The 25,661-nt window shown below is 30.2% G+C and overlaps 2 protein-coding genes across 2 annotated transcripts; both read left to right on the plus strand.

Moving 5' to 3' along the window:
- Window positions 1-14,145: 14,145 nt before the first annotated feature.
- LOC108477865 (phosphatidylinositol/phosphatidylcholine transfer protein SFH11) lies at window positions 14,146-17,624 on the plus strand. Its single transcript, XM_017780345.2, has 12 exons — window positions 14,146-14,784; window positions 14,884-14,983; window positions 15,115-15,381; window positions 15,665-15,742; window positions 16,040-16,141; window positions 16,271-16,320; window positions 16,414-16,522; window positions 16,647-16,724; window positions 16,805-16,915; window positions 16,999-17,040; window positions 17,115-17,171; window positions 17,271-17,624. The coding sequence occupies exons 1-11, from the start codon at window positions 14,399-14,401 to the stop codon at window positions 17,157-17,159; spliced, it is 1,368 nt and encodes a 455-aa protein (XP_017635834.1). The 5' UTR covers window positions 14,146-14,398; the 3' UTR covers window positions 17,160-17,171; window positions 17,271-17,624.
- Window positions 17,625-22,641: 5,017 nt separating this feature from the next.
- LOC108476922 (vesicle-associated protein 1-2-like) lies at window positions 22,642-25,114 on the plus strand. Its single transcript, XM_017779295.2, has 8 exons — window positions 22,642-22,913; window positions 23,023-23,093; window positions 23,318-23,399; window positions 23,469-23,584; window positions 23,679-23,834; window positions 23,912-23,962; window positions 24,394-24,471; window positions 24,723-25,114. Exons 1-8 carry the CDS (start codon window positions 22,862-22,864, stop codon window positions 24,831-24,833), a joined length of 717 nt encoding a protein of 238 aa, XP_017634784.1. The 5' UTR covers window positions 22,642-22,861; the 3' UTR covers window positions 24,834-25,114.
- Window positions 25,115-25,661: the final 547 nt, after the last annotated feature.

The raw sequence follows: 25,661 nt of genomic DNA on the forward strand, positions 1-25,661 counted from the left end.
GTAAATTTATAAATACTTGCAAATTATTTTAATATAAATATGATATTAATATTTTAATTATCATTTTAAAAAATATAATTGTAATTTATATTTTATTATTGAATATAGATATGAATTTTAATTATTTATTATATTATAATAACATTTTAAACTAATGTCTACAATACTCATTTCTATTCTCATCAAGCGGTATAGTCACATTTGAGTCCAAACACAAATCCTATCACTTGTTTTAATTTTACTTTTATAGTATTTAATTTTATTGTTACCATTGTTTTTAATTTAACCACTCATCGAAAGGAAACCTTAGAACAACAAAGAACAACCCCCCCCAAAAAAAAGAGTATGTATTAGGACCAAAGACGGTTCCCTAAGGCAGCAACGCGACATTGACCTAGGAGAGAAGACTTAAATTGTCGCTTTGCTCAGTGGAGAAAAATCAACCAGCGATAGGTATCACAACTATTACCATCCAAAAAAACCTAAAAGGAGTACTGCCACTAAACCCTTTTAAACGCCCCGTAAAGAGAAATTCTTAGTGAGAATAAAAAATGTTGGGAGCTTTGTCATTCATGTGATTTTATCCCAAAAAAAAAAGAAATCCAAGATAGAATATTTGTTTAAAAAATGATTAGTGATATAGATCATATTACTAATGATTACCTTAGTTTAAAGAATGTCATCGAAAAAGTTGTAAAGAAAAGACAAAATCGAAAAAATGTGTATAATAGATGTCATACTCCTTATAAGAAAGAGACAAACAAAGGAAGAGGGATTTGGCAAAAGACATCCTAAAAATGTCAAACGCATCAGTCTTTATTGAAATTAGGTCTATACAAGACCTCTGCTCTTGGCTTAGGCCAAGATTTATGTTTCATGAGTTTCGTCTATGCAAGGCTTTGTAGTCCTACAAAACTTATTTTGCTTTAGTCGTCGGTGATGACCTTATGGTCGGTTGTGTAACACCTCTAGTCCATATCTGTCATTGAAATAGGGTTACGGAGTATCACAAGACAATGGAATAATAAATCATTCAAATCATACATTAATATAAACATAATCAAATTGCTTGGACCTTAAAAAACTCAAATACTAACAAAAATATAAAATCAAAATGACATTAATTAGGTCAAAAACACATCAAAACCAACCTAATATGTGCCTAACCAATGTAGCATCATTGGTACCACAATTATATACAATTTAATCTCAAAATACACATTAATTCAATTCATCAACTCATTCAAGCAATACCAATCCAAAATACCTAACAAAGTTATCACAACCACAACAAATCAAATATATGTAAGCCACACATATTAGCATAACAACTATACCTCATTTTCATACCCTTTGCAAATTGGTTATTTGCACAAAATATCATTCATAACATTTACATAAGCCAAACATTAACCAAAATAGCACAAGAGCCTATACATGTCATATAATCTAAATTTAAAGTTTCAAAAACTACCGAGATAAACTGGATAGGGTGACTTGAGTGCCGATCCGGTCGTCCAACCTTTTGAAAATCTACAATGACATTAAATAGCATAAGTATGCTTAATGAAGCTTAGTAAGTTCGACGAGATAAACAAAAATCCTACCGAGATTTTTCTATTCGAAGAACGACTTACGGATAAGTGTACATCATCAACAAAAGTTCATAAGAGTTGGTCCTCCCGAATATGCCATCAGAAGCACTAAAGCTGGACAGAAGCTTGTAAGAGCTGAATAAACGTTCATAAAAGCTGATCCACCCAATCACGCCAAACAGAAAGTAAAACACAAAAGTTCACAAAAAAATACTGAACCCTAGTTTACTTGGGTAAAATGCAGATATCTCCCTCCAATACCATCTCCACTCCAAACCCCTATCATACACCAAATCACGAATGTACTCAAATCTCGCGTTCAATTCAAACCGAATATTCAATTCAAATAATAATTCATTTCCGACAATAGAATATATGCATAATTCCAATCATCAATTTATACAAATGTTACAAACTTAACTAGACTGAATTGTAGTAATTGCAGAAGTTCATGGACTATTCCGCTATTTTTCCTTTTCCACAAGTATCTACGGGATCTTGATCTAAAATATAAAATTACTCATTTATTAGCATATATTTCATTTCCAATCCATTTTATAATTTGTAACGACCCGAACTTTAAGGTTATTAGAAAGGTGTATTTTCGGATCACTGTTTCTGAAAAATGGATTAGAAAATATTTATTAAAAATATTTATGAAGTTAATGGAGTGGTTAATTAGAGTTTTAATTAAGTGAATTTAGCTTAATTAAGATTAATTAGGAAAAATGACTAAATTGAATAAAGGATGAAAGTTGAATTGTAGATTAAAAGAAAATAAAAAGGACCAAATAGGGAATTATGCCTAATGTATGAATTTAGGCGGCAAAAGATGGAAGAGTCTAGGATTTTCTTATATTAATTAATTAATTAATTATTATGGTTATTATTATTTAATTGATATTAAGTTATTATATTATGAAATAAATTGAAATAAAGACAAATGTGTGATGATAAAATTGTACAAGTGTAATATATGTATTTGAACACTTGGAATATAATTGTATATTTACTTAATTTTAGAATAAAAGATATTTATTAATTAAATAATTAAATAATAAGATTAAATAAATTAAATAATGACAATTGTAATGAATTTATTGGTACAAATGTGAAATATAAGTGTGTACAATTGTAATATTAGTATTTAATATTAAATAAGATATTTATTAATTAAATAATTATATTATGAGATTTTTATGTAATAAATATATTAAATTATGACAAATGTATGGTACAATTTGTGACATGTGTAATAATAAAAATGCATACAAGTGTTAAATAAATATTTGTTATTAAATAGATTTTTAAATATAGATATTTTATTTTATTATTATATTTATATATATATATATAGTAAATAAATAAAGAAAAGAGAAAGGAAACAAAGAAAAGAAACAGAATAGGCAAACCAAAAGCAGGGGAAGGAAAGAAAGAAAGTAGAAAGAAAAGAAAAAGGGAGAATTAGGTTTTGAAGGTTTGGAAGTTTAATAGGTAAGTTAATTTAGCCCTTTTACTTAATTTTGATGTTTTAAAAGCTTTAGAACAAAGTTTTGATGAAATTAAATTAATATTTTGAAAGTTATTAGAATTCTAAATATTGTTCATGTTGAATAAAAAAATGAATTAGGGGTTAGATTGATAGGAATTCAAGTTAGAAATGAAATAAGGATTAAATTGTAAAGTAATTCATAAGTTTTATGTTGAAGGGACTAAATTGATGAAACTTTCGAAATTAGGAAAATATGCTGAAAATTTAATAGTTAAGTATGAGTTTGGACAAAATTTGAATAGAAATGAAGTATGAATTGAGATAGAAAAAGTAAGTGAATTTAGTTAAGATTAAATTGAAATTAAAGTAGAAATTGAATCAAAATTTATTAATTAGATATAAATTAGTAGAGAATTAACGAATATGAATTGTTTTAATTCCCATAACTAATGTTGTCTCGGGAAATCTCGGCTAAGCAAGGAAAAATGGCAAAGACAACGGGAGTTAGCTCGAGAAAATACGGTTTGTATTTCTATAATCCGAACTCAGTCATTATTTGTTATATTTATATACAGATGACAATTGTTAGTGTTAGAATTATGATATTTTACAATTGAAATGGATTGATTTTGGTATGTGATGAATTTATCAAATTTATATTGATTGAAATCATTTTGATTGAATTTATATTGATTGAAATATAATATATATATATATATATATATGATTTATGTAAAATTTGAATATTGAATGAATGTTATATTGAAAAAATTATATTGATTGGAAATATGAGGGAATTGATATCAATATATGTGATTATTAGAATGGTATATTGATGAAAGACTTATTAAATTGAGAAAATGAATCAAATACCCTATTAACAATATCGGACCAGTTGGATACAAATGGCATGCCATTGGATTTGTGATGTGATGGGGAGATTTGTAGTTCGGCCTAGAAGATGTTTCTGTTATTATATACTTCGGTTTATCCGAAGAGGCATTTAATGCCTTATTGGTGTGTTTGGGAGGATATGATATACTGGTGTGTTATGGAGGATTTATAATATTCCAGGTGTGTTTGGGTTGAAAATTCTGGTGTGTTTTGATTGGATATTCTAGTGTGTTTGGGAGGAATCTGCGTATCTATCAGAGTCCGAGTCTTGTTAATAGCGGTAAATAAGTGAAAAGATAAATCGAGTGAATTTGATTGATTGAGCTATTGGAATGAAATGAGAAATTGAATTGAGAATTGAAATTGAGATATGAGATTGAAAACATGAACCAAAAGGTTCATGAAATGAGTGAAGTTCAAATGGATGATGATTGATGTTAGAATGAATTAAAATGGTATATTGTTAAGAAGTAAAGTGTGACTACAAATGAATTGTGAATATATTGTAAAGAATTTATACGGTAAGCAAATGAAAAGAATTGAGCAAATATGTTGTTGTGCTTGTTATATGGCTTGTATAGAATTTTTATGGTAAGTAAATGAAACTTATCTATAAAATAAATAAATGAATAGTTATATTTGTTATTGTGATTTTAAGTTTAATTGTTATATTATCAAGTGTTTGGATTATAGAAATATCACTGAGTATACCATACTCAGCGTACAGTTTGTTTCCGTGCGCAGGTAAAGTAAAGATAGAACGTTGAATCAGCATCCCAGGCCGATCCCGAATTCAATGAGGTAAAGTGTGTTAATTATGGGTAATGGCATGTACCTAGGATGTCTTATGTGTGCGTCATTTTGAAATTGTAAATGTAAGGATGAAATAAATAAATTTAGGTCTGGTTATGGTATAAAATAGGATTTGACTAATTTGGTATGAATTTGAATTTTTGTGGGACAATGTCAGATTGATTTTGGAATTCCCTATTCTGAATTGGGAAAATCATTAAAAGTTGTATAAAAATAATTATGAGCTATAATTTATATGCTTAGAATCTTTAATGAGTCTATTTTTAAGAGAGATAAACGGGAACATCATCCAAGTCCTATGCTATGAGATAATTAAATTTTAGTAAAAAAGGGTCGAAGTTGTCAAATAGCAGACCAAGGGTAACTTTGAGGAATAAACTGTACTAATTGGCAATATTAAAAATTCTGAAAATTTTATGGTAGAAAGATATATGAGTCTAGTTTTAAGGAAAATTAACAGAACTTAATTTGAAGTTTCATAGCTCCAGTTATAAATATTTTAGTGACTGCTGCTCAAGAAGACAACTTTGACATAAACATAAGAAAATAATGGAATTGTGTGTAATTATTCTGTAAACTCCGGTAATGCTCCATAACCCTCTTCTGGTGACGGTTTGGGGTTAAGGGGTGTTACAATTTTTGGTATCAGAGCTATCAGGTTTAGCCGATTCTCGGACTAAATTGAGCTCGAAATTGAGTCTAGAGGTACATGCCAAAAGTTAAGTTGAAATTGAATCGGGATCGGATGCTGATATAATTGTTTGCTTTTGTTTTATAGTGTAAATATTAGAAGAATATGTTAATAGAATTGATTATAAGATGTATGCTGAAAATGAAGAGTTTTGTGGATAAAATAAAAACTGAATCGATAACATTGAGTTATGGTATAAAATAGGATTTGACTAATTTGGTATGAATTTGAATTTTTGTGGGACAATGTCAGATTGATTTTGGAATTCCCTATTCTGAATTGGGAAAATCATTAAAAGTTGTATAAAAATAATTATGAGCTATAATTTATATGCTTAGAATCTTTAATGAGTCTATTTTTAAGAGAAATAAACGGGAACATCATCCAAGTTCTATGCTATGAGATAATTAAATTTTAGTAAAAAAGGGTCAAAGTTGTCAAATAGCAGACCAAGGGTAACTTTGAGGAATAAACTGTACTAATTGGCAATATTAAAAATTCTGAAAATTTTATGGTAGAAAGGTATATGAGTCTAGTTTTAAGGAAAATTAACGGAACTTAATTTGAAGTTTCGTAGCTCCAGTTATAAATATTTTAGTGACTTCTGCTCAAGAAGACAACTTTGACATAAACATAAGAAAATAATGGAATTGTGTGTAATTATTCTGTAAACTCTGGTAATGCTCCATAACCCTCTCCTGGTGACAGTTTAGGGTTAAGGGGTGTTACAATTTTTGGTATCAGAGCTGTCAGGTTTAGCCGATTCTCGGACTAAATTGAGCTCGAAATTGAGTCTAGAGGTACATTCCAAAAGTTAAGTTGAAATTGAATCGGGATCGGATGCTGATATAATTGTTTGCTTTTGTTTTATAGTGTAAATATTAGAAGAATATGTTGATAGAATTGATTATAAGATGTATGCTGAAAATGAAGAGTTTTGTGGATAAAATAAAAACTGAATCGATAACACTGAGTTATGGTATAAAATAGGATTTGACTAATTTGGTATGAATTTGAATTTTTGTGGGACAATGTCAGATTGATTTTGGAATTCCCTATTTTGAATTGAGAAAATCATTAAAAGTTGTATAAAAATAATTATGAGCTATAATTTATATGCTTAGAATCTTTAATGAGTCTATTTTTAAGAGAAATAAATGGGAACATCATCCAAGTCCTATGTTATGAGATAATTAAATTTTAGTAAAAAAGGGTCGAAGTTGTCAAATAGCAGACCAAGGGTAACTTTGAGGAATAAACTGTACTAATTGGCAATATTAAAAATTCTGAAAATTTTATGGTAGAAAGGTATATGAGTCTAGTTTTAAGGAAAATTAACAGAACTTAATTTGAAGTTTCGTAGCTCCAGTTATAAATATTTTAGTGACTGCTGCTCAAGAAGACAACTTTGACATAAACATAAGAAAATAATAGAATTGTGTGTAATTATTCTGTAAACTCCGGTAATGCTCCATAACCCTCTTCTGGTGACGATTTGGGGTTAAGGGGTGTTACAATTTTTGGTATCAAAGCTATCAGGTTTAGCCGATTCTCGGACTAAATTGAGCTCGAAATTGAGTCTAGAGGTACATGCCAAAAGTTAAGTTGAAATTGAATCGGGATCGGATCTTTGATATAATTGTTTGCTTTTGTTTTATAGTGTAAATATTAGAAGAATATGTTGATAGAATTGATTATAAGATGTATGCTGAAAATGAAGAGTTTTGTGGATAAAATAAAACTGAATCGATAACAAGCTATCAGGTTTAGCGATTCTCGGACTAAATTGAGCTCGAAATTGAGTCTAGAGGTACATGCCAAAAGTTAAGTTGAAATTGAATCGGGATCGGATGCTGATATAATTGTTTGCTTTTGTTTTATAGTGTAAATATTAGAAGAATATGTTGATAGAATTGATTATAAGATGTATGCTGAAAATGAAGAGTTTTGTGGATAAAATAAAAACTGAATCGATAACACTGAGTATTACCCTAATGAGTAATTAACCACTAAATGTTGAATGATGAAATGATAGAGAAAGAAATGATACATAATGTTTGGAATTATAACTGATATTCTTTAGTGAATATAAGAAACTGTATTTGTTATGATATCTGCCCCTCCTGTTTCTCAATCGGTTCCCGAAGTGCTTCAAGGTACAGAGTTTGTCTGAATGGGTAACATATCTGTTGTTAATATTATGTACATATAGTGTGGAAGAATTGAAAATCACAGCTGAAAATGATCTTGAAAGAATTGAAATTTGGTAAGAGAATATTATCAAGGCTGTAAATGAATTGCTTGGTTCGTCAAATAAATGATAGAAAGGTATGATATTCTACTGAAAGATTTAGCTTGCCAGTAATGGAAATATTGATTTATGTTGTGACTATGAAATGACTATTTGGAAATTTTTTGAAATGAGTTCTGAAAGAAGTATATGTTAGTCAGAGATTTCCTGATTAGAAATGCAAAGAAATTTTTGAAGCTTAAACAGAGTCATATGATTGTAACTGAGTATAAAATGAAATTTGTTTGATTGAATAAGTATATCAAAGGGTATATTCCAATAGAAACCATAATGTACAAGTGGTTTGAAGATGGTTTAAATGAAAACATAAAGTCGAAGAATGTAGAATAAAGAGCGAAATATGAGTTAGATATGATTCTTTTGATCATTATCTTAGTGATTGATTGAAGAGAGTTGAAAAAAATATTATTTAAATTGCAAGACAGAGTACCACGTTATCGAGGTAGATTACTCTATAACCCGTAAATGCGAGTAATAGTCGAAGTGTGACAAAGGATTTCCCTGTAAAATCTGGAGAATGAATATCAGCCATGGTATATATATGTTAATTGTATATAAGAAGATTTATCTCTACCGGATGTCATTACAGGTACTTTCTTCTTTACCGACACTAATATGATTATTCTAAATTGATCTTGGTTTGACTATTCATATGATTACATAAGTTCAGTATCTATTAAAGATAGAGGTGTGCATGGGCGGGCCAGCCCAGAGATCATTAAATTAGACAAATGAGTAGAAAATATTAATAATTTAGTGAATATAAGTTAAATGTGAAGTTAGGAAAATTTTTGAAATAGCGAATAGTGTAATAGAAATAAATATTTAAAAAAATAGAATACTAGAAATAAATATTTAAAAAATTAAAAGCGAGATATCGAAATATCAAGAGTTTAAAATTTTTAAAACGAGCCATAAATATTTTTATAAATATTTATGGAGTGTTAATAAGTTAGTATTAAAGTTTCGTCAAGAAAATTTAAAGTTTCAATAGTTAATTGAATAAAAAGGACTAAATTGTAACAAATGTAAAATTATGGGAAATGATTATATAACTTAAATGATAAAAGAAATAGGGTTTAAAAGGCAAATAAACCCAAGGTCTATTTGGGCTGTACGGCAAGGGCATGAAATCAGCAGGAAAATTGATGAATTAAGGGCAAAATTGGAATATTGCAAAATTTACTTAATAAAGCTAGGACTAAAGTGGAATTATCTAGATTTCTCATTATTTTTCTGCATTATCATCAGAAAAAACACCAAAGAAGGGTTTTTTTTAAGTTGGTTTTTGATATTTTTACTGCAAGTAAGTTCAATTCTTGATTATTTCTTGAAATTTTTGTGTTTTTATGACTTTTACAACTAGGTCCACTTGTTGAATTCATTAGTTTTTGATTTTATGAAAGAAATTGGAAATTTATATGAATATTTTCTGGAAGTATATGATGATTTATCATGGAATTAGAGCTTTAAATTGTTTATATGCTGATTTTATTGAAAGAATTGAATAGAAAGTGAATGTTTGGGACTTAATGGTGAAAGAGTTTGAAGTTAGGGTTTTATGTGGAAATTCTGAATTTAAATAATTGTGAAATAACTTATAATGTCTAGGTAAAGCATTAATTTGGAAAAATTAGCTTCATTGAGGGGTTAATTGATCAATGACTGAATTGTATGAACTGTGAAATTTGGGGCAAAAATCGAAATCAACATTTGCACTAAAACAGTTTTGGACAGCAGCAGTAGTCTAATTTTTAAAAATCACCAAAAATTTTAGAAATCGAATTATAGAATGAATAAAATATGAAATTAAAGGTTATCGAGTCTAGTTTCTTATAGAAGAAACGGTGTAAGCAACGGAATTGTAAATCATGAGATATAATATATTTTGTAAGACAATGTCAGAATAAATTCAGGTTCCCCTGTTCTGACTTTGAAAAATCATAAAAAAATTGAATAAAAATAATTAGGGGCTTAAATTTATATGTTTAGAATCCTGAATGAGTCTACTTTCAAGAGAAATAAACAGGAAAATCATTTGAATCCCGTACAAGGAGATAATTAATTTTTAGTGAAGAAGGGTCGAAACTGTCAGACAGCAGAACAGGGGAGACTTCAATGAATAAACTGTATTAATTGGCCCAACCAAAAATCATAAATTTTTTATGGTAAGAAGATATGTGAGTCTAGTTTCATGAAAAATTAGCGGATCTTAGTTTTGAGTTCTGTAACAAAATATAAAAATAATTTAGTGACTATGACACGGATGGACAGCATTGGAATATACATAAGTAAATAATGAAATTATAGATAATATTACTTATAAGCGGGTTGAAGATAAAGTCAATACTGATAAGTGAATGATTTTACAATAATAGATCGAGAACCCGAAGCAAGTTGAGGAAAAGAAAAAGTAGCTGATTAGTCCCTAAACTTTCACAAATTTTGCAAATAGACACAGGTAAGTTCATATGGTTGAAGTTTAATGATTATATGTTAATTTTATGAATTATATAATGTATGATGAAATATATTTATTGATGAATAGAGAATAAAATAACAACTTGAAAATTGAATAAATGATCAAATTGAGTGGAACGTCGGATTTGAGTACTTCTGATCAGTGACAAGTGATAAATGGTAGCTTTAGCTACACTTATCTGATCAATGACAAGTGATAAGTGATAAGTGGTAGTTTTAGCTACACTTATCTGATCAGTGACAAATGATAAATGACAAGTGGTAGCTTTAGCTACACTTATCTGACCAATGAAAAGTGATAAGTGATAAGTGGTAGTTTTAGCTACACTTATCTGATCAGTGACAAGTGATAAATGTGATCAGTGTAAGACCGTGACAGGACTATGACTTCAAAAAGTGATAAGTAATCATACGCAAGACCATAGTTATACTATGACAAAGTGAAAGTGAAGTACTCAATTTTCCGTAACCGTTTCCTAATTTGCTTAAAGAATGATATGTGACAAAGGGGCCCAAAAGAATTAAAGGAAATGGATAAGTGGTAGTAAGTTTATACAAGGAAACTCACCAATGACTGTGGTTGACAGGGGAACTTAATAATTGTGTATATTGTATAAGTGTATAAATATTTGGTAAGATTTATGTTTTATGCCTATGAACTTACTAAGCTTCTATAAGCTTACTTGAGTGTATTCAATGTCTCTTATAGATTGACGTGGAAGTATACGGAGGACCGGATCAACACAAAGGATCACACTATCCAGATTATCTCTGGTGGCTTTTGTAAATTTCCTTTTTGATTTATATGGCATGTATAAGGTTTGATGATTATATAAATGCTAAGACTTGTTTAACGAATATACATTAAAGTAAAGAATGATGAATATGTTAAATAGTATGATTATAATAGAAGTATAATTTGGTATCAAATTGATTGAAATGAATTGGTTGGTTGGATTGGTCTCGGTTTTAAAATTTGCAAGGAAGGTTAGATATTTATAAAGGAGTTATATTGAACAAAAAAAAAAAACTTGGGATTTTGCGAAAAATTCTCTATGGTTTTGATTTAATTCTGGCTTGGTCTCGAAGTATGTTTTGGGCTTTGGAGGCCCATCTAAAGGACGTCATGACATGTTTTAGTAAATGGATAGTATTTACCTCGTATTAACGAAAAAAATTAATTCGGTAAAGTCCGGTAATGCCTTCCATACTCCTATTTCGAAATAACCCTTAGGACGTTTAATCATGACGAATACGGATAAGTCAAATCCTATCCGCCTTAAGTTACCGTAGTGAATGTAATTAAAATCAGAACAAACTATGAAGTATTATAGTGAATACATTTCATATATTCAATTCAAACATCATATAAAATACAATACAATATTTAAATTGATATATTTACATGTTCATTCAAGTTATCTGAACCTACCTAACTAAATTGGAGAAATACCAAGATTTATGGGCATTTTGGTAATTTACTATTTTCCCAAATATCACCTGATCTTAAATTAATAATTTCATTCAATTTATTAATTTAGATAATAAAACAATTCATTCCCTTCAATTTGGTCATTTTTGACATTTTTACAAAATTGCCCCCTAAAGTTTTACTTTTATTCAATTTAGTCCTTGAGCCTAAAACATGCAAATTAACCATTCTAGCTGAATATTCATAAATATTTTCCTCCTCCTCCTCTCCATTCCACGTCCTTGACGTATATATCATGCTTATAAGTAACATTATCTATAATTTCACTATTGACTTATATGTATATTCAAAGCTATCCATCCGTGTCATAGTCACTAAATTATTTTTATCTTGAGCTACAGAACTCCAAATTAAGATCTGCTAATTTTCCATGAAACTAGGCTCATATATATTCTTACCATAAAATTTTCAGAATTTTTGGTTTAACCAATAAGTACAGTTTATTCTTTAAAGTTACCCCTATTCTGCTATCTGACAATTACGACCCTTCTTCACTAAGAATTAATTGTCTCATTGTACGAGATTCAAATGATGTTCCTGCTTATTTATATTGAAAATAGACTCATTAATAATTTTAAACATATAAATTTAAGCCCTTAATTATTTTTATCCAATTTTTGACGATTTTCCAAATTTAGAATAGGGGAACCCGAAATCATTCTGAACTTGTCTCACTAAATTTATTATATCTCACAATTCACAATTCCATTACTTACATCATTTCTTCTATAAGAAACTAGACTCAATAATATTTAATTTTATATTTTTTTCATCCTCTAATTCGATTTTCACAATTTATGGTGATTTTTTAAAGTTATCCTACTGCTGTTGTCCAAAACTGTTTTAGTGCAAGATGTTTATTTATCATGTTTATAACATCCTTATTTTCTTTCTCTACACTATTTCTCATTACTTTCTCTTATTTTCTCTTCACTAACATATCAAGAACATAAGACCATATATAAGAAAACCCTACTATAACATTATTTTCATGCTTTTTCAATAATAACAATCTTAAAAATATATTGAAATCTTCATGTTCTTACCTTGTCCTATTGATTTCAATCTTCAACTTAATTTTTCTTTCTCCTCCAGCTTATATTTCTTGAATCTAACTTGATATTCTAGCTCCTCATAGTCTCCTTGTCATCTTTCTCTCTTGATGGCTATGTAACTTCTTTTGATTTCAAAGTAAAAATGGTGAATTTTTGGTGAAAGGACCAAATTGTAAAGAAAAAAAATTCTTTTCTTCTCTTCTAACGTTGGTTGCATGGAAAAGATGGATGGGGAGTGTGTGTGTGTGTGTGTGTGCGCGCGCGCGCGTGTGTGTTTGTGTTTTTTTTCCACACACACATATATATATACTAAATAAAATAATAAAATAATCATAAATATCTTATTAAAATATTAATAAAATAATATTTATCTAATTAATTAATTTAAAATATCATCAACATAATCATCACATTCTAAAATTCTCTCTCTTACTAATTGACCATTTTGCCCTATATAATCTTTTAAAATTCCATCATTGAGTCATCATTTAATTTAGGGAAATTATGATTTAGTCCCTCATAATTCTTCACCTATTCAATTTGGTCCAAATTCATCCATTTTCCTTAGTTTCTAGATTATTCCACCCCTAAAATATTTTCACTATTGGTCCTTTAACTTTTTCATATTTACACTTTAACCCATTAAATTTTGAGTATTTACTCTTGGGCAACAAAACTTTTTTCACTTGTACAATTTAGTCCTTTATTAAATTAATAATGTAATATATAATAATATACTTCCCAATGTTGACATAATAAAATTGCCCTTTTTGTCACTTTATTTCCTTATTTTACTATATCAAAGATAATATCTTACTGTAAAAATTTTCGGAATATTACATAACCCCTCTTTGATTTGGCACCCCGAATGATCTGGTTTGATTCAAACAACATTGGTTTTTAGATGTTTTTCTGCTTTGAGAGGAAACAAAGATACCGAAGTATTGATCCTATACGTAAGGAAAAAATGAATAAAAAAGAAAAAAAAACCAAGCCCAAAGAATCAAAATTTAGATGTGTAAAACTTTGAGTTACTTGCTTTTAGGCTGTTATAAGATTCCTTGTCAATTAGATTAATGCAAACACACACACACACACACATATATATATATATATATATATTATTACAACAAAGTATCACATTCCTTTCCTCAAATTTACTTGTTTCAATAACAATTTTTCATTTTCTCTGCTTACTTTTTCTTTTCACTTTTGACTTTTTATATATTTTTATTTGTTTCCTTTTCATTTGTTTCTCCTTGTGGTTTTATTCTCTTCATATCTTGGTTGCCACTTTTGGCATTAATTTTAGTTAGATTCTCAACAAATTTTGCATAACAAGAAATTTCCAACTTTTTCTTTCTAAATTCCTTACACGTTTCACATTGGCTAATGATTGTTCAGACTTGAACTTCAAGACAAGAGCATGTTCAATCTTGATCATTGTTCAATCATATGTTGTAATCGCAGCAGGTCAGAACATTGATTGTTTAATTTTCTTTAACACCATTGGGATCTCTTTAAAAGTGTTTTTTTTTTCTGAGTTGAAACATAAAATTTCAATCAGAGCGCATATGAATAAATCAGATGAGAAATATAGGGAAATAATTATAGACAAAGGTAGTGGAGGAGACAGTGACTCTCCCCATAGAGATGCATCTCAGTTTCCGAAGGTGATGAATAGGCCTATCCATCCGCCCATTGAAACCCATTTCCTCCTTCCTCCTCCTCCGCGAAAAGAAGCGGAGAAGCCATCTTCATTGGGACCTAAGTCCGTGCTTTCGTATCCACTCAAGGTTCGAGATTCGTTGAAGAAACTCGGAAAGAGCAAAAGCATGGAAAGGATCCTTGAAGGGACTCATGATCCAAAAGATGGACAAATTGTTCAGTCGTTCCGTGAATTACTTTTCCTTGAGGATCAGTTTCCTACAAAACACAATGACTATCATACACTTCTACGGTAAAGTGAACGCAATGTTATTTTTAAATGTAACAAATATATATACATATATATGTATGTATATATTGATCAGTGATGGAGCTCTCCTTGTGCATTTAGGTTTCTAAGAATGAGAGATTTTGATCTGCAAAAAGCAAAAGAAATGTTTCTGAATTATCTTCAATGGCGCAAGGACTATGGAGTTGATGCAATCCAAAAGGCAAGTATAATTCAAACTATATCTTATCCTTTTATACATGAAATTTAAACATAACATTGATAAGCTAAGGACCACATGCATTGTTTGCTTAAATTTCTCATTGTCTAGTAATGTAAATCTTTGTCATCCAGGAATTTAAGTTTACTGAGCTCGCAGAGGTGAAGAAATGCTACCCTCATGGATTTCATGGTGTCGATCGAAGTGGTAGACCGGTATACATAGAAAGGGTTGGGATGGTAGACCTGAATGCATTACTTCAAGCAACCAGCATAGACAGATTTGTAAAATATCATGTATCAGAACAAGAGAAAACATTAAATTTGAGATACCCTGCAAGCTCAATTGCAGCCAAGAGGCATATAGCATCCACCACAAGTATCTTAGATGTGAAGGGAGTTGTAAGCATCTCTTCCCTTCTTAATTCCTCCACAATTTTGTTCATCATTCAAGGGAGGGACATGAAAATGTTGCTTCTCTAGCTGAAAGAGTTTTACTTGTATATAATCTTGTATTGAAGTTGCATCATAGTATGATGCGTATGAATCGAGATCGATGTTTTCCTTTTTTTACTCGCAATCATGACAATATATATATATATAAAACCATTTTGGAGAATTCTAGAAAATTTGATCACTTCCTACTAGTAATCTCTAAATTTATGTGAATGTTATCTTTGGCAAGGGGATGTCTAATTTCTCAAAGCCTGCAAGATATCTTTTCATGGAAATTCAGAAGATTGACAGCAACTACTACCCAGAGGTAAGTTCAATTCCATTTTGTTTTTCACTAAGATTAATAAACTAGGGAGAAGAAAATAGTGGGAATGGTCAACTTGTGAAGCCAGGTTACAATCAATGATATGTTGACTGATAGCCAAAGTGTCCGATCGGGATGCATGCTGCTTGTGACGGATTATTAAAACATTATTTGAGGCAACTAGTAGGAGAATCTTTATTTCATTAGCTTTTATTATAGTAGAAAATTTGTTCAGTATGCAAACACAGCTTGTTCTTCCAATCAGACACAAATTTTGGTAAATGACATTTGTTCTTGTAGACTTTAAACCAGCTCTTCATTATCAATGCTGGTTCTGGGTTTCGGATGCTTTGGAAGGTTCTCAAGGCGTTTATGGATGCTCGAACTTTGGCTAAAATTCATGTACAGATTGAAGCATTCAATTTCCTTTATTGCACATGGTGGCATTGAAGTCTATATATATATATATATATATATATCCTTCTCAAACAAGGGAAATGTTTAATTAGGGAAGTGATTATGCTGTTTCAGGTGCAGGGATCTAATTACCTTGGCAATCTCATTGAAGTCATTGATCCAAGGTATGGTATAGATATTCATGTAGTAAAGTTAGCAGTTGACGTCTATATTTATGCATATAAGCCACTAATTATTGCTATCATTTAATTCAACAGTAACTTGCCGGCGTTTCTTGGTGGAAGCTGTACATGTGCTGACTATGGGGGTTGCATGTTAAGTGATAAAGGACCCTGGAAGAACCCAGAAATTACAGAGATGCTTCAGGTGGACTCATGCTTAGTAGAAAGGCATTCTCTCTAATTATTAATGTTCCATTTGTATGAATAAATGTGAACATGGTTTCACAGATTCACTACAAATATTATCCCCCCCTTTTTTTTTATCACAGGCAATTTCTGCAACAGAAGATACCAATAATGAAGGAAACGTTGACCTAGCTTCAGGAGATGCTTTGATGCATAATATGGTGAGCATCTCTATGTATGTGTGTGTGTCTATGTATGTGTATATAGATTGAAGTTGAAGGCTAAATTGGAGTGAAAACAGGAAAATGATAAAAGTAAAGAAGACATGGGAAAGGAGGAAAGGGGAATAAGTGATAAGTTTGCACCACAAAAAGTAATGGCACTGGAAGCTTCACTTGCAGACACCAATAAAGTAAGTAGTACAGTTTCACCTCTTGTATCTGACAAAACAAAAGAGATTCAATGGAAATATTTTTTATCATCTTTATGGGACAGAAAATTGATGCATTGGAAGTGGCACTTGAGGATACCAAGATGGTGAGTATAAAAAAACACCTTCCTTGTGCCTGCCACTTTAAATCAGATCATTTTATTAGGAATTTTTTTGACAGGTGTTGAGAGGGCTTGCACAACATATTAAAGATCTTAATATTTGAACTTGCTGACAAGTATGATCAAGTTGAAAATATTTAACGACATTTTACTTTGCTTTCACTGTAAATACCCATGAATTATGATGCCGTATGGGTTTTTTTTCTTCTCCTCAGGATTGTTGGTTACCAGCAAGCTTGTTACATTGTTAAGCAGAGTTCAAATGGGAAGTCCAAGGCATTTCGTATGCACTTTAGGAGTGATTGTTGACGAAAGCCAATCAGAGTCCCAAACTTGATGGTGCAAATTTCAAGCAATATTTCAGTGTATTTTCTAGAACGCCATTGAAGTGGGCCAATGTAGAAATCTAGGATACATTAGGGAACCCAGGAATAATTGCCACCCAAACAGATAGAGCTCTCTAACTGTAGTAAAAAATACAACATACCCAAGAAAATACCTTTTTTTTTTATTTTATTTAAAACTTGCAATTATTGAACTTAATAAACCAAAATATATTCTTGGAACAATTTGTAAAAATAAATCTGAATCAAATGATTTTAACTCAGATTTTTTAACACATTTCTTTCCTATTCAACCAAGACTGCATGTTTTAACATGCTTAATCTACAGTATTTTCACCCATCCATTATTAAATAGATAAATTACAATGTTATTAAATTATTATTAAGTTTATGTTTTGGTCATTTAATTTCAAAATTGCTGTTGGATAGCCTTTTTCTATTTGTATCGTTTACACCAATCGAAAGCCCTCGCTCTTGTTCTCATTCTCTTCTACAATTCATTTTTTTTAATTAACAGTTTTGAACGTCATGTATCCGTTGTCGAAACCATTTTTTTATTGGCGAAAAACGGGGTCAACTTTGATTTTGAAAATGAAAACGAACATAGGAGTCGCCACCAATCTTTTTTGTTTAGGCGTGATCGGATCACCTCGTATTTTGATTGTTTTAATAAAATGTTTTGTTTTAGTAGCGATTTTGGTCTACAAAATTCAAGAAAACGGGTTCGAGAGTCAGTTACGTACGAGGAAGGATTAACACCCTCGTAACGCCCAAAATTGGTACCTAATTGATTAATTAATGTCTTAATGTTGGAAGTTGGAAAGCCGTAAAGAATTTAAAAATATGATCCTCCTTTTTTATTAATGTTAATTTTACAAAAAAAAATGTTTGAATAAATCAAAGCGGATGCTAAAGACCTTTTTGTCCCGAATTCAAGAAAACGGGTTCGGGAGTCAGTTACATACGAGGAAGGATTAACACCCTCGTAACGCCCAAAATTGGTACCTAATTGATTAATTAATGTCTTAATGTTGGAAGTTGGAAAGCCATAAAGAATTTAAAAATATGATCCTCCTTTTTTATTAATGTTAATTTTACAAAAAAAAATGTTTGAATAAATCAAAGCGGATGCTAAAGACCTTTTTGTCCCGAAGTAATAAAATGTCACATCCAGTACGTCAGGACACAACATTTTAAACCCTTGAGAATAAGCTTGTCTTTTGTTTTTCAAGACTCATGCATCTTAATTTAAAAAGGATATTCGGTCATTTGGGTCAAACGAGAAAAATCGAAACCTAGTATGTTAGGGCACAATCTCTCGAGTTTCCAAATACGGAACATTGCCTTATTTTAATTTTTTTTTATGAAATAATAGCAAATATGAAATTTAAAACGATGTGTATTAATTGTGTTTGAAGTATAATAAATGGCACATTATGGATAAATTCGTTGGGACCTATTTCTCGATATGATTTGAACGAAACAAATTAAAATGGTAATTTGAAACATGGAATAATAAATAAAATGTTATGCTAATGAGTCTTAATAACACGAGAATACGAATAAATGAATTATAATACACATAATGGTAATAATTACACAACACATGTTACTTTAATATCAATATTAACAATCAAAGAACGTGAAACGACATAATATATAAAGCAGTTTGAAATAAATAGTATAAAACAATTTAAGATAAATAGTATGTAAAACAATTAAAAGAATAATATATAAAGCAGTTTAAAAAATAATACATAAGACAACTTAAAATAATATATGAAAAACGTTTAAAATAAATAATATGTAGAAAGAAGTTGAAACTAAATAAAACAAAAACGGTTTAAAAAGAAAAATGGTATATGTATAAAACAATTCAAAATAAATGACAATATATAATAGTTTTAGATAAATGATATGTAAAAATTTTAAAACGGATAATAATTTGAATTAGTTTAAAATACATAATATATATAAAACTTAAAATAAACAATAATAAAACAATTTAAAATAAATAATACATGAGAAAAAAAGGGTAAAATAAATAAATAAATAACAAATTGGCAAAATAAATTAAAATCCAACAGATTTGGGACTTAATTAGGATAAAAGCGAAATTAAAGGTGAAAACTATAAAAAATAAACATATGAGGACCAAAGTCAAAAAGCGAGAAAAGGGTAAGGACCGAAAGGGAAAAATATCCCCTGCTCCTAAAACGACACCGTTCTTTATGGGACTAAATCGAAACAAAGTTGAAATTAAGGGGAGAAATTAAAAGCAAAGAAAAACTAGATTAAAACATAATAGAATGCGGAAGGACCGCGCGCGCAATTATCCCATTCACAGCAAAAACACGCAGATCCTAAGGCCTTGGGTCGGGTCTGCCCTTCGCGTCAAAATGACGCTGTTTTGACGTCTGGAACTAAGGCACAAAACGGTGCCGTTTCTACAGTGCTATATAAAACCATTTTTTTTTAAACTTCATTCCAACCCTGATTTAAAAAAAACAGCCTCTCCCTTTTCCTCTGCTAGGGTTTCACCTAGCATCAACGCCGTCATCGGTCCGCTACCCCTCTGCCATGGTGCACCGTGGCCGGGGGCCGGAGTAGCGCAAAAATGGGGATTTTAAGTCTTTCGTTTGGAGGCTACGCCTTCTCGACCAGAAGGCCGAAGGACCAGAACCCTAACCTCTCTATGATCTAGCCTCGGTGACGGAGAGGAGGACCTCCAACAATGAACTTGCGAAGTAGATACTACTAGTAAGCTCCCCTTTCCTTTTTTTTTTTGTTTGTTATTCGAGATGGGTTTATTCGAAAAAAAACGAAAATAAAAGAAAACAAAACAAAATCACCCTTTTTTTAACTCTAAATATGAGTTTTTTGATTGCTATTGTGTTTGTATTCAATAATCGTGTCCAAAAAAAGATTGATACATCATTCACAGCTTTATAACCGAATAAAAAAATCCAAAAAAATACAATTTTTCATATTTTTCTACGTATTTGCTGTTGTTTTTATCTGATTTGCAAGTACAAGGCCAACTGGACAGTGGTACGAGGCGGTGGTACAGAGGGTACGGAGCCAGGCTATTAGGGTGGTTGCGGCGCAAGACTGGAAACCCTAGGGTTTCCTGAGAATGGTTTAAGCTTTGGGCCATTTAGGCCAATGTAATTGGGTTTAGGTTTATTTTATTTTGGCTTGTATTGGGTTTGGGTTTAGTTAGTTGTTAGGTTATTGAACCCTTGTAATTTGGGTCATAATTTTGTAAACTAGACTGTGGATATTTGTTGTTTATTTTGGGTTTATTCTTTGTTTTAATCTAGTTTTGGTGTGGGCTTGGGCAAATTGATCCGTTTACATCCGTAAATCAAAATTTAAATAATTTTTTTCTTCAATATCCAACACCGACCATTAAATCAACTTGGATCTAATATATGTTCTACTCATCAACTGTACCGATCATCGAATCATTGTTTAAAACTCTCTAGCTAAATTTTTCTTTTTAAAAACCTTAAATCTAATAATTTAAATAAAACTTTTAAATAGTTAATAACTTAAATGAAAATTTTAAATAATTTAATAATTATTTTATAATTTTTAAAATATTAAAATAAAGATTTATTAATAATTTAATCACTTTGGTGCTTACTAAATTCCATCTGTTATGACTTTTTTTGGAGTGTATGCTTAACTTGGATCTCTATATATATACTTTAAAATAATTAGGATAATAAATGAAGATGTGACAGGAAAAAATACAATTGTAAAGGAGTTTCTTAATTATCATGCCATACTCATCCATATGTTGCTAATGGTCTCGTTGAGATGATTTTGAAAGTGAGGAGAGAAGTTTTTATTATTATATATTCTTTAACTTAGTTTTATTATTGATATTCAGGAATTCATGATTATATTTTTAATAATATTATTTTAACAATTTAAAATATATTTATAAGAATAATATATTTTATCATTATACACAATTATTTATTATAATTTTAAAAAATTATACATTTCTATCTTGAATATATAATTACACCAATCTACATTCAATGCAGTCTTATTTCACTATAATTATTGTGAATTTATTTAGAAAGTAAAAGTAATTAAATAATTTCATTTTAAAATTCTTAAATTTTAACTTCTAAATTTTAACCTCAATATTAACTTTTAAATGTTAATATAAATTTTATTTAAACTCTTTTAAATATGTAGACTTATCATAGCTTTTTCTCAATAGTGATGGACTTGTCCTAATTTGATTAAATTATATTATAAATTCAAGAGAAAATTACATATATATTATTTCACATATTTACAAGGATCAAACCCTTAAATTTATTTCAAGTGTGCACACTGTTTCAACTTTAACCTATGATTTGTGAGAAAAGGTTTAATACATAATTTGAATTTTAGATTTGATATTTATGTTATTTTTAGTTTAATATTTACTTGTTTTAACAAAATTTATAAATTTTAGTATTTTAAAATAACATGGTTAAGTTTTTTTTTTTGCTTAATTTAGGTTTTAAAATTAATAGGATAAAAATTTATAATTAACGATAAAATTAACAATTAACTTTTTCAAATCGACTTTATAACTCACATTAAATTATATTTATTGAATTGCATTTGACAAATTAAATATAAAATTAAATCCAAAACCCTAAACCCTAACAAAATAATAAAAATTCAAACCTAATAATAATTTTTTTTGAAGAAAACTAACTGGATTTTATTAGACAGAAATAATTAAAAAATATATAAGTGATAGTCCACAAAACAGACACGAGCCCAAAAACTCAATTAAAAGAAAATCAGAAAAATAAAATCCAAAAGAAAAACAAAGCCCATAAAAAAAACCGAAACGCCCCAAAAGAATATTAGCAAACCTAATTATACAACAATTAACTTTCATAAATCACTTTCAAAACTCAAATTAAATATTAAAAATTAATAGAATTACTTTTAAATATTAAAATATATAATTTTATCAAATACAAATATTATATTAGAAAAAATATCAAACTTTAAATTAAATAATATAATATATTAAGCCAAATAAAGAAGAATTAAAATTTAAAATCTTACCGAATATGGAAAATTAATTATAGACCTAGCTCAAGTAGGTATATTAATAAATTAAAAAAATTGAAACGAAAAAATTAAAACATAATCATTTTAAAGATTATAAAAGAATCATTAAGAAAAATATCTTTTAATATTTTTTTCAAAATAATAATAATTAAAAAATCAAAAACTAAGGATAGAGATTTAGAGAATGATATCGGATTCTTTTTCTTTCCTTTTCAGTTCATTTGTTCTTCGACGCACGTTCACTATTTAAAAGAAGCGAAACACATAAATTCTCAGATCAGAAGAAAAAATATTATCTTTCCTTTGAGAAAGATATCCTTTATCAGATCCTTACCAACGCAATTGCATGATCTCATTGCTTTGAAATGAGCACGGGCGAACTTCTTAGCAGCGAGCCTTCTGAGCTCAAGTTTCCTTGTAAGTTCTGTTTTTCTTTCTCGTGGATCTACGGTTTTTGTTTTTATGTTTTGTTGTGATTTGTTTCTTCTTTTTGTTGTGTGTGTGTGTTTGTTTTTTTGGTGAATAGTTGAGCTAAAGAAGCAGATCTCGTGTTCGCTTCAATTGTCGAATAAAACTGATAATTATGTAGCTTTCAAGGTACGCACCTTTATCAGCTTCGAATTAATCGCCTTTCAATGTAGGCAGGCACATGTAGTTTTGTAACTTTTGATCTTTGATTTATCATAGGCTTCTTACGTTTAAAAATGCAACGCGAAGGAATTAATCAATATTTTTTCCACCTGAAATTTTTGGCTTTTATTGTTTAAATCTCAAAATGATGTTGTACATTTCCTTTTTGAGTTAATTGATTTTGTTTTCAGGTGAAAACAACAAATCCGAAGAAGTACTGCGTCCGTCCAAACACGGGGGTCGTCTTGCCTCGATCCACATGCGATGTTATAGGTGTTGTAAATCAGTTGTATTTTACTTGATACTTTGCGGTTTCTAAAACAATGATTGATTTTGATTTAGTTACAATGCAAGCGCAAAAGGAGGCTCCTCCTGATATGCAATGCCGGGACAAATTCCTCCTTCAAAGTGTAAAAGTGAATGATGGTTTAACGGCAAACGATATAACTGCAGAAATGGTAGTTAACTATTTATATTCATTGTATTATTTACTACTTCGAGATTTGCAAGTATGTGCAGTTTATGATCTATGGGGAATCTTTCATATTATAGTTCAACAACGAAGCTGGAAATGTGGTTGAAGAGTGCAAGTTGAAAGTGGTTTATATTTCTCCACCTTCAACAGCACAAGAAGGGTCTGAAGAGGGACCTTCACCGGGAGTCTCTTTTTCAGATGGCAAGCATGCAAATGCTGCTGAGTTTGCTTCAGTAAGATCTCGTTGCATGTGTTTTTGTTATTAGTTCTCTTTTTGTCTTCTTTCATTTGGTAATTTTGCTGAATGCAGGGTGCCAGAGCATTTACGGAAGGGCTTGAAGCTCAAGAAATATCTTCTGAGGTAAAATTTGAATTCTCTATCATGATTTCGCCGTGTGCTTCTGCATATGCACGATTGATTTTAATTTATCTTAATAATTGTAATTTATTTTGGTAATCTGGAAAGTGTAAGTTCCTTATTTTCAAGGTCATTTCTAATTGAATGATGATTAAGAGGGTGGTTTAAAGTCGAATTATAGTTAGAGAAGTTCATTTCTAATTGTTCAGACCAAAATGTGTTGAGATACTAGACATCTTTGTGAGCTTCTGAGCCCAAAGCAATGTTCAGCAGATTGTAGTAGCACCATGCAGCAAGGAGGCACCATCTACACTTTCTACTGAATGCCCCTAGCCAGCTTTTGCAACATCGGGGCCCGGAGTTCTTTTTCTAATTGGCATACATTGCATGTGATGTTGATACAGCAGATAACATGATACTTTCTATAATTGCAGGAGAAAGCTCTTATGACAAAGCTGACTGAGGAAAAAAATAAGGCAATTCAACAAAGTAACAAACTTCGCCATGAACTGGTGAGGGAAAATAGACTACGACTTTAACCATATAGATTATACTCAATGTGTAGAGTAGTATTATCCGTTCTATCCCTTCCCACTTGCTTCTCAACTGTGCTTCCCCTGCCCTCTTCTTTTGTTGTAATGACCAAGTTAGTAAAATGTATTCAGTGCTTAGGAGCCTTTAATCAAAACTCTCTTGTTTATTATTTTCTTTCGATCTGAACCATATGTAAACTTCTTACACATAAAGATTTCAAATGTTTTAGGATCTGTTCAAGCGTGAAGGCAGCAAAAGCGGTGGTGGTGTGTCATTCATGTTTGTCATGTTGATCGGCTTGCTCGGCATAATTATGGGATATATCATGAAGAAGTGGTAAGCGTCCCTGGTCCTTCTGAATATTTTCCCTCAACTTACCTTCCTCTGGACAAGTATGATGAAGGAAAAGGGAAGAGGAATTAGTAGTCGTTGGACTGCTTCACCTTCAATTGGTTGGTACTTGTTAGCTTTGAGCAAATTAGCAGAACTTGTTATGGTTGGTTCCTGTTTATAGATACTGAAGTTAATTTATCAATATTGCATCTAAGAGTAACTTTTATTTGTAGATAAATTTATATTTTCATAAAGAAAAGGTTTTGATTATTGCATTTGTACTTAAAAGCACACTGGGTTGGCCTTCCTCTCAAGTATGTTTTAAGGTTACGCCGGTGGTCAAGAAGTATAATCTTCAGCGGGGGATATAGCAATTTCCTAGGATTACGGCTGTAGATTCTACTGAGATTGTCATGATAGTGTTCATGATTTGTCCTAAGAAAATGGGAGTACTTTGCTAGTTGATGAGTCATGATAGGGATCCTTTTAGATATGAAAATCACTATATCAAAGCTGAGCCCACTAATGGTGCCCTTGTTATGTTTTTTTTTATTAAAAAAATTCATTGTTTTCAGGTTTATTCATATGCTACATGCTTGATTGAATGAATGTTTACCGCTGGTTAACAAGGAGAATTTGGTTCATTTTTTCCCCTTGACCCACCTCTTTTACGTGTTTTTATCGTAACTAGTAAGTAGCCACCATCCATCTTGACCAAAAAAAGGACACCTGTTACCAAATTGCAGCACATGTGTCGAGTTGCTCAAGCCAGCTGGTTCCATGCTTAGCCACAAGCTGTTTGGGAAGAACAATTATTATTATTACTATAGCTTTA

Source organism: Gossypium arboreum, chromosome 12 (assembly GCF_025698485.1).
Source record: "Gossypium arboreum isolate Shixiya-1 chromosome 12, ASM2569848v2, whole genome shotgun sequence".
NCBI classification, from domain to species: domain Eukaryota; kingdom Viridiplantae; phylum Streptophyta; class Magnoliopsida; order Malvales; family Malvaceae; genus Gossypium; species Gossypium arboreum.